The 13203-nt window shown below is 38.7% G+C and overlaps 1 protein-coding gene across 2 annotated transcripts in view; it reads left to right on the plus strand.

Annotated features, from left to right (window-relative positions):
* SPTAN1_2 (Spectrin alpha chain, non-erythrocytic 1) overlaps positions 1 to 12096 on the plus strand; it is a 33214-nt gene extending 21118 nt beyond the window's left edge. For both annotated transcript variants that reach the window (XM_051209365.1, XM_051209366.1), the window contains 9 exons: positions 2815 to 2955; positions 3118 to 3414; positions 4850 to 5071; positions 5135 to 5544; positions 5636 to 5948; positions 7093 to 7275; positions 7445 to 7621; positions 7706 to 8137; positions 8672 to 12096. In XM_051209365.1, the coding sequence (XP_051074818.1) occupies positions 2815 to 2955; positions 3118 to 3414; positions 4850 to 5071; positions 5135 to 5544; positions 5636 to 5948; positions 7093 to 7275; positions 7445 to 7621; positions 7706 to 8137; positions 8672 to 8797 (2301 nt within the window). In that variant the 3' untranslated portion in view covers positions 8798 to 12096. The remainder of the gene's footprint in view (positions 1 to 2814; positions 2956 to 3117; positions 3415 to 4849; positions 5072 to 5134; positions 5545 to 5635; positions 5949 to 7092; positions 7276 to 7444; positions 7622 to 7705; positions 8138 to 8671) is intronic.
* Positions 12097 to 13203: the final 1107 nt, after the last annotated feature.

A 13203-nucleotide genomic window follows, 5' to 3' on the forward strand; every position in this document is an offset into this window, starting at 1 on the left:
TTGCTATTCATCCTTTCGACGTCTGATTCCGATTCTCGGCTCAGTGTTCTTTGATCTCCCCTTTTCCTTTTCCCTTTAAGATCCTAAGTTAAGGCTTGCCTCATAATCCACTTCGATGATTTCTACAATGTATGTCTTATCTACTTCCAGCGTCTTTTCCTAATTTCCTCTTCACCTGAAAGCTGGTTTGTTCTCTCCCAGAGAAGGCTGCTACTGATGGTATCCGGCCAATTGATGTTGAGTATCTTGCGTAGACAACTGTTTATAAATACCTCTACATTTTTGGTGATAGTTGTGATAGTTCTCGAAGTTTCAGCACCGTACAGTAGAACTGTCTTGACGTTCGTATTGAAGATTGTGACTTTGATATTGGTTAGCAGTTGTTTTGAGTTCCATATGTTCTTCGACTTTAGGAATGCTGTCCTTACTTTGTCAATCCTCGCCTTTGCGTCTGCATCAGATCCTCCATGTTCATCGATGATGCTACTCAGGTACGTGAAAGTTTCCGCCTGTCACAGAATTTCTCCGTCAAAAGTGATTGTATTGGTGTTCTCCATGTTGCATTTGAGGATCTCGCTTTTTCCCTTGTGTATTCTGAGGCCTTCTGATCCAGAGGCTTCTGTCACACTGGTTGTTTTGACCTGCATTTATTTGTGCAAATGTGATAGAAGGGCTAGGTCATCTGCGAAGTCCAAATTGTCTAGTTGCATTCGAGCTATCCATTGTTTTCCGTGCTTTCCCTCAGATGTCGAAGTCTTCATAATCCAGTCGACTAGAAAAAGAAAGAGGAAGGGTGAGAGTAAATGGCCTCGTCTGATTCCGGTCCTTACTTGGGATGCGTCTGTCAGCTGTCCTCCGTGCACCACTTTGCAGTGTAGTCCTTTGTATGAATTCCGGATGATGTTAAAGTTTTCCTCAACTACTCACACCTTAGTGTCGAAGAAGTTTCCATAAAGTCTTACTATCCTTACTGTCGAATGCTTTCTCATAGTCAAGGAAGTTGATGTATAGTGAGGAGTCCCATTCAATTGATTGCTCAACGATGATAATCCGTAGTGTCGCGATTTGGTGTGTGCATGACCGATCTTCACAGAATCCAGTCTGTTGATCTCGAAGCTATGCGCCTATTAAATCTTTCATTCTGTTGAGCAACACTCTTGAAAACTTTTCCTGGTAACGATTGTAGTGTGATTTCTCTGTAGTTTTCACATTTGCTCAGATCTCCTTTCTTTAGTGTCTTGACGAGTTGTTTTTCTTTCCATTTCATCGGCACTTGTTCTTCCTCTCAAATCTTCCTGAATAGAGTGTGAGGCATATTTCCAATCACTTCTATATCTGACTTCAGTGCTTTAGATGGTAAGTTGTCGGGTTCTGATGCGTTCTCACACTTTGTCTGACGGCCACCCTGAATTCTTCGATCATTGGTGCATTGACAGCTATAAGGATGTCTGCTTGTGATGTTTCGATATCCTGTGGTTTCAATACAGCTCACCCATTCAAGAGTTCCTCAAATTGTTCTGCCCATCTGTTCCTCTGTTCTTGAATCTCAGTGATTGGCTTACCTTCTTTGTTTTGACCGGTTTCTAGTTTACTATATTTCCCTTCTAGTTTCTTCGTTGTGTCATATAGTTGTTTGATATTCCCTATCCTATAAGTGCATTTCGTGCCTCTTTGGATAGCATCAGAGCAACTCCCTGAGTGTGTGGAGCATTTCCCTCTTCGTGACCGGAGTACAGCAACATCTCTCCCGTACTTCGCTGTCCAGCTTGGGTCCAATGGATTTCGCGGATTCCGAGCACTGCTAGGTTGTATCTCCTCATTTCCATAGCTATTTGGTTGATCCTCTCGATCTACGTTTTACGGACGTCCCATGTATCTATAGAAGTTGTTGCTGTGGTTGTTAGAAGGGTCATCGACCTCGTGATTTCTGAAGAACTTCGGTTTTCATCATGAGGCGTCATAATTCTTCCTTCAACTCGGAGGGCAGAGTTTAAATGGTTTAATTTGCTTATTCTGGTTACCGTTTTTTTAGCAAGTTTGTTTTTACAGAATGGGGTTGCCGACTCAACGCCAAACCCGTCCTTTACCCGGGTTTGGGACAGGCAACAGCATTAGAAGAGCTACAGGCGGAATTTTTCTTTTTTTTGTAGTGACCTAATAATAATACTAAGAGTAATCAAGTGGTACATTCGTTTTGAGTGAAAGTTTTATTATCATGTCGTTCGCGCTGAAATACTGGTGTGTAAACTGTAGGATTTCTTGTCATTTTTCTCTTAGCATTCAAAACCTGATAATAACATTGAAAGCAAACGGTTTCTTTTACACAGATTTACCACTGGCATAATATTTGCTAATCTTTCTTACTCTTGTAAGAGTGGCTTGTTCTGCAGCTTCTCAACACACATTTTATTAATTTCATTAAACAAATAAAAACTACATTCTAATAAGGTGAATCTATTGAATCACTTAAATTTCGATCACTGTGCTGTAAGTTCAAACTGTTCTGATTTGGTTTGTGTAAGCAGTTATTTTCTTTGATCTTCACGCAAGTATGACTCAAAGCTTAATAAATACAGTTGTCATTAGTAAATGAGTTATATCGTTATTCATCATTTTGTTTTATGTTTGTATAATTCACTTTATAAAATTGAAAGAAATGTTCAACTAAATATTTTCATATGTTTCATAACTTTTTAAGAAAAACAATCCTAACGATTTTTTGCGTACTTCTTTTGTTATTCTCATTCTCACATATGGTGAGTCACTGTTTTTTTATCATGTTATTATACATGTTTCACTACTCTTTATTCTCAGGTACTTGTTACTGATATTCGAGCCCATGAAGATCGTATTAAGGAATTAGATGCACGCGCAGATGAGTTTATTAGGTCCGGTGCTTGGGATGCTGATATGGTCCGTGAGCGCAAAAAAATGATTAATGAACGATATGAAAAGGTAAATGATTTATTACATTAAAAGAATCGGTATATTATAGAATTATCAGTGCCTTTTTATGTTCATCCCTTCGTTCTGTTTGATATTGTGACGACAAGCAGCTTACTACTATAGTGCTCTTTATATGACCTAATCACTGATCGTTTGTAATAAACCTTATAGATTCTGGATATGTCAGAAAATCGCGCTGTAACGCTTGGCAAGGCTAAGCGTTTGCATGATTTTTATCGCAATATTGACGATGAAGAGGCTTGGATCCGTGAAAAAAAGATTTTGGTTAGTTCAGAGGATTATGGACGTGATCTTATTGGAGTACGCAACCTACGCAAAAAGCATGAACGAATTGAAAATGAGGTAGCAGCTCATGATCCATTCATCAAACAAGTTATTGCACAAGGAGAGGAACTTACTGTTGGTGTTCAACTTGCTGATCCTGAGGAAATAAAAAAAAGAATTCAGGTGAATTTATGATAATAATAGTTATTATTATTATTATTATTTCTTCAAACACATTTATAAACTAACTTTTCTGGTTTACTTCATAAATCTACTGAAAAATCGACAACTTTCTTAAAACACAAATTGAGTGCTGTCATCAAATTTTAATTCTGATGGTATTATGTTTTCCCGGTCCGAGTCCTTCACATTATACTTTTCTTAGCGCTGACTCGACGAACTACGCAGAGTGAGACGACTAAGAATCTTTTGAAAACCAAAATAATGCACATGGTTCATGTATATACTTAACATTTACTGGATTGGTCTGAATAGGAATATATTAGTGGGAGTAAGGCTAGGTAAATAATTTGCTTACTTATAGTATCCTTCCCACGCTTACATTCCCTGCTTGCTATGTCCCTTTGAAGGAGCCTGTGATCTGTCTAGAATCTCTGGGTAAACTACTTACTACCCGTATCCAACTTCTTGTTGATCTATATCTCATATTTTGCTGCTATTTAGTGTATATAGTTCATACATGACCATCTGAAGTGTCAGAATGTTCTCTCAATCTGTAGAATGTTGTTTAGTTCAGTCGTAAATATAGTTTGTATACAAGACTGGAGTGTTTAGTGGCACTTAAGTTATATATATCGTATCTGTTCATTTTCCATATGACAAAATGTGTTCTACTAAAGATTGTCCATAATCCCGATGAATAATTAGATTAGTTTTCTTATTGGGGTTGTTATCAGTAATAAAGTCGAGTTATGAGCGAAAAGACAAGTTAGCGTGTACTCTTTTCATGTTAACTTAGTCCTAGATGTATATCACGTACCCGGCTCCAAGATTCTGTCGATCATTCAGTTAGCTACAACGTAGGACCAGGCAAATATATGCATCGGTCCAAGTTGCCATACCTCAATAGCACAGCAAGATGAACACCGGATTCATAGAAGCAGTTAATTCAATGGTTTTATATATAAAAGATTTGGTATAAGGTTCTAGTACGGGAAGAGAGAATTAGTTCGTAGAGAGAAACATACGAAGCGATTTTAATCTCAGTTTAGGGGAAGACAGAGTGTACACACATACGCCATTGTGATCGATTCTGAGTCATGTCACCCAGTCTCCAACCATTGGTTACGAGTCACGCAGACCCAACCAAGTAGCCTGCATCTACCAACATGACTCAGACTAGAAGTTAGTGACTTCAAACACTGATGCCACGTTTTGGTTTGGCCGCCCCTAACTTTTTTCCAACCATCCCGAACACCGGTTAGCATTGAACGTCGTGGTAATCGGTGTTCAGGCATACGCAACACGTGGCCCAACCATCTCAGTCGATAAAGATTCACAATGTCATCTGAAGCTAGCCTGATTTTCTCGTGTTCTCCAAAGATTTTGTACAATAGTTTGAAAGCACTAATCTGTCAATTTTTCGATTTTTTTCAAGCGTCTCCAAACCGCGTGGGAAGAATTGCAAGGTCTTACAGCACTTCGACGACAGAAATTAGAAGAGTCATTGGCATATCAAGACTTTATTGATGGAGTAGAAGAAGAGGAGGCTTGGATTCTCGAGAAACAACATTTACTTAGTAGTGAGGATTATGGCGATACTCTTGCTGCTGTGCAAGGCCTTTTAAAAAAGCACGATGCCTTTGAAACAGATCTTAATGTAAGTAAAACTTTTATTGGGAATCTTTGTTTGGGAGTTGACTGATTTATTTTTCTATTACAGATACATAATGAAAAGTGTAAAGAACTTTGTTTAACTGGATCTGATTTGGTGCAATCTGAGAATCATAATCGTTTGTCTATTCAGCAGCGATGTGAAGGATTGATGGAAAAATTGAATGCACTCAATCAGGCTGCCCAACGTCGCAAAACAAATCTTACTGACAACTCAGCATTTTTACAGTTTATGTGGAGAACGGATGTCGTTGAATCTTGGATAGCTGATAGGGAAACGCAAGTACGTAGTGATGATTACGGGCGAGATTTAAGCAGTGTTCAAATTTTGCTGACGAAACACGCAACTTTTGACACAGCGTTGGAATCTTTCCACACAGAAGGAATTCAAACAATTACTGAACTTCACGATCGCCTTATCGCAGCAGAGCACAATCAGAGTCCAGCCATTAAGCAACGGTTAGTAGCAAACTGTTCATTAAATAGTACAGTACTTTATTTCTGGTTCAATGAATAATGTCACTTGTTCTTAACATATTATTGATTTCAGTTTCACCTCGCTAATGGATCGTTGGGAACGTCTACGTCGTGAATCTGCCCGTCGCAAAGCTGATCTCATTCAGCTACAAGAACAATATCGAAAGGTTGAAGAACTTTATTTGGCGTTCGCTAAGCGGGCATCAACCTTCAACTCGTGGTTCGAAAATGCTGAGGAGGACTTAACTGACCCCGTGCGTTGTAATTCCTTGGATGAAGTTCATGCACTTTGTGAAGCTCAAGAGCAGTTCAAAGCATCTCTCAAAGCTGCAGAGTCTGATTTTCAACAATTAGCTCAATTAGATCGCGAAATCAAAAGCTATGGCGTAAGTACTTATCGTACGATGGCATTCATGTGTATATTCCTCTACAAGTAACTTTTTTGGATTGAAGAACTTAACTAGAATACCCTGTGCTAAATAACAGTGGCAAATCATAGATTTCAGTTGCTGATCACGAGAATCTACCATCATTGTAGGTACAATAAGAAACTACAACTCATTTTCTCACTTTTCATTCCTACGACTTTTGTGTCTAACATTATTTTAAGATAAAATAACCGGTTCATGAAACATTTAATTCAAGGTAACATCTGATAACATCACTTGACCCAACATAGAGGACCAAACAATTCGAATATCTGATATGATATGACGTTTAGAAAAAGGTGGTCCTTTAATCTATTAAAATCGTTCTTAAACGTTTATTTGTTGGACAGTGATGACAATCGCGTTCACCCCATTGGTTCATAGTAAACTAATATGTTACGTTCACCTTTTCTGATATGATCAGCGATAAACATTATGACGTTCGCTCCATTTCATTTCTCTCCATGTTTGTTGGAGAAAATCGAGGAGTTAATATTTGCCATCTATGATAAGTTAATCTCACTAGAAAATGTCAGATGCTGAGTAACTAAAGAAAGCTCAACTAGCTCTCTCAAACAATTTTTAAGACGTAGACTTGTGAAACAAGCTCATTGAAAGTTGATTTTAGTAATGAAAGACACTAGTTAACAAATCTCTATTCGATGGGTTTTGTGGATATTGTAGTAACTTCAATGGTTAAGATCATGAGTCAGTTGAAGCTAGACCACCATGGAAAACCTGGAAGCACTGGACGGCCGTTTCGTCCTATTGTGGGACTCCTCAGTAGTGCGCATCCACGACCTTGCCCCCTGCGAGGAGGCGCTTCTGCGTAATAAACAATTCAAAACTAAAGAAAAAATATAACTGTACTGCTTGGTTTATTTAAAATTATTTTTAATTATGAGTCATCATTTAAAAGTTTTCTGAATTTTTATTTAAAATTGGACAGTCAGATGGATACAACGAACTATGTACTATTCCAACTTTCCTACTCGACTACTTTTTACTTATGTAATGAAGGATGATATTTAAATTCTGTCATATTTATTTTTACTTCGTTTGCTAAATATTATCACACATTCTTTTCTATCATATTTCTAAGGTTGGCATGAATCCGTACACTTGGTTTACAATGGAGTCACTTGTGGAAACTTGGCGTAACTTACAGAAAATCATTTTAGAGAGAGATGCTGAACTTCGACGTGAAACGGTTCGACAAGAGCAGAATGACCAGCTTCGTCAACAATTTGCAGTAGCAGCTAATTCTTTCCATCAATGGCTACAGGTAAGTAGTGGATAGCTTCTAAAAATTGTAGCCAAATTTATAGGTTTAAAATTCCTATAGTATATAGCTGTTCCCACTATTTGTTGTTGACTAGGTGCTACTTTTCTTTACTCGCGACATATGTATGCATGATGTATTGACTGTTTTATAAAATTGGTTCTCATTACAGAAAGTTCGAACATCGATGATGGAAGCCAGTGGAACTCTAGAAGAACAGTTAGAAGGTATTCGGGAAAAATCTTCAGAAGTTAGAGCCCGCAAAAACGATTTGCGAGAGGTTGAAAAATTGGGTACTTTGCTGGAAGAACATCTCATTCTGGATAATCGATACACGGAACATAGTACTGTAAGTTAATACCTTTTTTCGATTTTTGTCACTACATTTGTTTCCAATTAATAAATGGGACTTTATGATTACAATTATTTTCAGGTCGGTCTAAGTCAAGCTTGGGACCAGTTAGATCAACTTGCGATGCGTATGCAACACAATTTAGAACAACAAATCCAGGCTAGAAATGTTAGTGGAGTAAGCGAAGAGGCACTTCGCGAGTTCTCTATGATGTTCAAACATTTCGATAAAGATAAATCTGGGCGTTTGGATCATCGCGAATTTAAATCATGTTTACGTGCACTTGGCCATGATTTGCACGAGGTTGGAGAAGGTCAAGTAGATGCTGAGTTCGAATCTATATTAAACGTGGTGGATCCTAATCGTGACGGTTACATAACGCTTCAAGAGTTTATGGCATTCATGATAAGTAAAGAAACTGAAAATGTTCAGTCTCGTGACGAAGTCGAAGAAGCCTTCCGTGCATTAACTAAAGAAGGAAAAGAATACATCACCAAAGAAGAGCTATATGCGGTGCGTCTTAGTCATTTAACTTGATTTTATTCTGTCTATATTTATTCAACTTCGCTAAGTATATATGTACACCATGTATGGTTAATCACATACCAGTTGTATCTATAATGGTTTGCTCTAAGAGTTGACCATGTGAAATAAATTACCTTGTTTTAAGTGTTAAGTTTCGGAGTCCATTTTTATTTCGTTATAGAGTGTTCTAATATGTTAGCGAGAAATTTAGCATCAGTCAGTTTGATGAAGTTCTGTATATTCTGTATTAGTTTCTCCGACTACGTTAAAAATAGGTTTACCATTTACTATTATATATATATATATATATATATATATATATATATTCGAGGCTTTATTTTTGAAGTAACTATGGAATTTAAATATAACATTACTATTCGAATTATGTGCGTACAATAAACTCACTTTGAATATGAGCAGATAATTGCAAAAGTAGCTACTCTTTGTCTAAACAGCTTTGTATCTGTCCGGTCATTTTTTTTCATTTTTTGCTTCTATGAATTCATTTTTTTTATATTACAGAACTTATCCAAAGAGCAGGCGGAATATTGCAGTCGAGTCATGCCTCCATACTACACTAAAAGTGGTCAGGCAATTTTGGATGCCTACGACTACCAAGCCTTTACGAGACAACTTTTTGTGAGCTAGTTACAACAAGCTGATTTTAGTTGGTTTCTGCGCTTTCGTTATATAATTTTCTTGGTTTCATTTTCGCTTACTCATTCGCTCAGTTTCGCCTAAGTTGCAACTGTTTCTGGTTTTAATTTCATTACTGATTTCATGTTGTGGCGTACTTTTTGTAGCTTCCTGAAATCCAAAATCATATTTAATGCACTTTCATATTGTTGTGAAATGTTGGATTTAGTTTCAATTTTAAAGTCTTGTGATCAAAATCTGTTTTCTGGTTGGTTACCAGTTGCACCTACATTTAATTTTCAGTTTTTGCAATAAATTAATAGATCATAATTCCATTTATATTTTTCTTTTTCCGGCTCATTAAAGTATGAACAGATATAAGGCTTCAAAACAGTTTTCCTTAAGCCGTAGTTGTCTGTCATGTTTTACTAATAGGAAAATGCACTTTTAGTACACCGTATTACACATTATGAATCAGACCTTCGTTTTCCACCATTTTACCTCTGTTATTGAACAAATAACACACTACTTTTTCTGTGAATGATTGCCGTTATAAATTTAGTCGTATATGGAATATTAGTATCATACAAAGAAATCATCTAATGAAGTAGTTTATTGTAACTTAATTTTTTTATTACTTAATGAGAAATTAATAACAACTCAGCGAAGAAAATTTCTCTCGACAATATCATTTCCTCGATCTGTACAGTCGTAATTCAGCTGAAGTCTGTCGAAAAAGAGTAGGAGAATTACGTAATTTCAAGTGTCAAACGAGTTTTGTGCAACGGTCAGCAAGTTAGAGAATAATGATAAGATGTATTCGTGTATATCAATCAGTCGATCACAGCTGAACGCCTGATGAACAGCAGAAACTGAGATAGTATTGCTGAAGGTCCATACCGAATTAAGACAACAGAGATCAGTGTGTCTTTTAGATTCATATCTCAGACCACAGTTCCATATGAAAGTCAATCAGCTACAACGCAGGACCAGGGATCGATCTAAGTCGTCATACCTAATTAGCCAAAAAAACACTGCGTCCAGAATTGCAAGCAGACATAAAATGGATGAATGGCGACTGGAAGAATTGTCCAAAACAATGCTGGTGGGCGGCCTATGCTCCTCCACGAGGGGCAGCAGGCGTAAGTAAGTAGGTAATTAGCATAAGAAAATAAACACCATAACCATAGAAGCAGTTACTTCAATGGTGGTAATATAAACAAAAGAAAGACTGCATAAAAAGATATGATGCAGCGAGAAACAATTAGCTCATAGGAATGAAGGTGTATATATAATTTTAATCTCACTATTCAAGGGAAGACAGAGAGTGTATACAAATACGCCATTGTGATCGATTCTGAGCCATGTCACCCAGAGTCTCCAACCATTGGTTATTGCTTATAATTGTAAAATGAGGAGCGACTGGAAAAACAAACTGACTGTTACCTTTTATAGAACACTGAAATACAGTATCCTTTTTATTAGTAAGCCAAATACGGTATCAGTCAGTCAGCTACAACGTAGGACCAGGTACATATGTGCATCGGTCCAAGTTGCCATACCTCATTAGCACAACAAGATGGACACCGGATTCATAGAAGTAGTGGTGGTAATATATAAAAGAAAGATTGCATATAAGGACGGTACATGAAGTTAGTTCGTAGAAAGAAAGATATAAAGCGATTTTAATCTCAGTTTAGGGGAAGACAGAGTGTACACACATACGCCATTGTGATCGATTCTGAGTCATGTCACCCAGTCTCCAACCATTGGTTACGAGTCACGCAGACCCAACCAAGTAGTCTGCATCTACCAACATGACTCAGACTAGAAGTTAGTGACTTCAAACACTGATGCCACGTTTTGGTTTGGCCACCTTTAACTTCCTTCCAACCATCCCGAACACCGGTTAGCATTGAACGTCGTGGTAATCGGTGTTCAGGCATACGTAACACGTGACCCAACCATCTCAGTCGATGAAGATGCATAACCTCATTAACTGATTTACCATCATTCCCTAATACCCTGCGTCTAACCTCACTATTGCTTACCCGGTGATCCCAGCAGATGCGAGCAATATTTCCAAGGCATCTGTGATCAAGTACTAGTAACTTACGAATACCTTCTACTCCTTATGGGTACGTTTCGCAGCCGTAAAGTAAAACAGAACGAACTGCTGTGCATTATACTCGTCTCTTAATTGATAGACGGATATCTCGCCTTTTCCATAGGTGACGTAAGTTGGCAAAAGCCAAGCGAGCTTTTCGAATCCGTGCTGAGATTTCGTCAGACACCAACCCATTGGCGCTGATCAGACATCCAAGATAAGTGAAGTTGTCAACGCGTTCGACTGCTTCATTCCCTATCGTTAGTTCAGGTGTTGACGCAGGTGAGTCTTGAAGAATCGCATTCCAAACATTCTGGCATTGTTGCTCAGTGCTACCAAAAGACTGCATTCTATCAGCGTCTTCGCCAAACAGGACTATGTCATGTCGGTCGATCAATTACGGTATGCCATTGGATTTCACGAGAAATGTGTACGGAGGAATTACTTCAGAGAATTAGAGATTTATATTCAATTATCAGTCTGAGTGACATTAGGAAAGTAACTATTTTTTCTTCCGATCACTAACCGCGAAACGTTTTGAAGATTCTAGAGCGTTGGAAACACACTTTAACCTGCTGACTACTAGATCTTTTCTGACATCCAGGGAGCCAGTTTTGATCTTCAGATGGAAATAATAGACCTGTAAACTGACAATCTCGGTGAGCGCTGTAACATTGCATTTAGAGGGAGAGAAGCGCATTCCACACTATTATATCCTAGTGAAATTTGAATTACGTTTAACGTCTAAGACCTATTAACGGACTTATATTGTTTAGATTCCCTTATAGTATAACTATTCAGTAGGTAGATTTTATATATCTATATTCCCCTTGTTATAAGCTTTATTTGACCTATAATTTATTATTGTACGATTTACTATTCTTAAGCTATGTTCAGTTTATTGACTACTGCCTCCCACGTTCACAGCCACTTTTTGGCTTCATTGTGTACGAATGTTATTTTCTATTTTATGCTGCGTTGTGGTCCGTTTGTTTGGCATATAAACCCAGTGTGTCTGAAATAAATGATTCGCATAGTGGAGGCTGTTATTGGCATTCTGGACTCAGCTGGACGGGCTAGGTAAGCAACGGACCAATGGGACGCTAGGCTGATCAGACCGGTCGAACGTGATTGGTTTAGTTCAGTATAAGAGCGAATAAATCGTATTTTGATTGGCGAATAGATTACGTGATGACAAGCGGCTCATAAAGTCACAACAAAAACATTCTGGCATTGTTGCTCAGTGCTACCAAAAGACTGAATCTTATCAGCGTCTTCACCAAACAGGACTATATCATCTGCGTATTCTAACTGGATAAGTGGACCTCCTGATAAAAGATCAATCCCTGAAGGTTCAGTCGACGAGAACGTTTTTTCCGTCAGTAGGTCTACGATGAATTTGAACAAAAATGGAGATAGTGGACAGCCTAGACGGACACCACTTGAGGTTGTAAAATCAGGTCCCCAAATGCCCTGGTATGGCTGACTGAATCCCCATTAACAGTCGGTTATGTGCTGTTAGATTAGAAAGTTCCATCAAACTGAGAAGAAATCGGCGTGAGAAACGATGTCTTTTCGTCATCTCCGCCTATACCCCGACAGATTGCAGCCTGGATGCAATCAAGGATGAATTCTTCCGCCAGGTAACTGTTCTTCTACAGAAAGTGCGTTCGATAGATATTGTAGTACTAGCCGGAATCTTGAATGCTCAGGTCGGGCGCAGAAGAGAGTCGTTTAGGTGGCCGATGGGGACTTGTTGGTCGCAGGACAGATAACGGGGACCGTCTACTGCAACTGTGCACAGCACACAACCTGTTTCTGCCTAGCACTAACTTTCGGCACAGTCATCGCCGATGTGCCACCTGGCGTCCTCCCTCTGCATCTCAAGCCTGGACTCAGGTTGATCACATCGCGATCAGCTACCGCTGGAGTGGTTGTGTACAAGACTGCCGCTCCTTTTGGAGTACCTATCTGGACTCCGATCATGCCGTGGTCAGCAAATTGGTTGCAACTAAGTATCGAACCGAGCTAGATTCTAGGCTAGCTACCATTCCACCGAAAAGTATAGGTGAGAATTGGTTGCAGTCGCATGACACCATAGAAATTGAGAGTAAAGCCGCTTGCGGCTTCGCGAAACGTCCCGCTTATAAGCACTGGGTCTCATCAGGCTCCTTACAACTTCTTGAAGCTCGCCCAAGCCATACAATCCGCACTTAATCAGTTGGCAATCAGTGTCCGTAGGTACGGTATGTGCTTTGCACCTTTGAAGTGCAAAGTTCTTCTACAATACTGGCAGGATTCTAATCCTGTA

This window comes from Schistosoma haematobium, chromosome 1, assembly GCF_000699445.3.
Source record: "Schistosoma haematobium chromosome 1, whole genome shotgun sequence".
Classification (NCBI taxonomy): domain Eukaryota; kingdom Metazoa; phylum Platyhelminthes; class Trematoda; order Strigeidida; family Schistosomatidae; genus Schistosoma; species Schistosoma haematobium.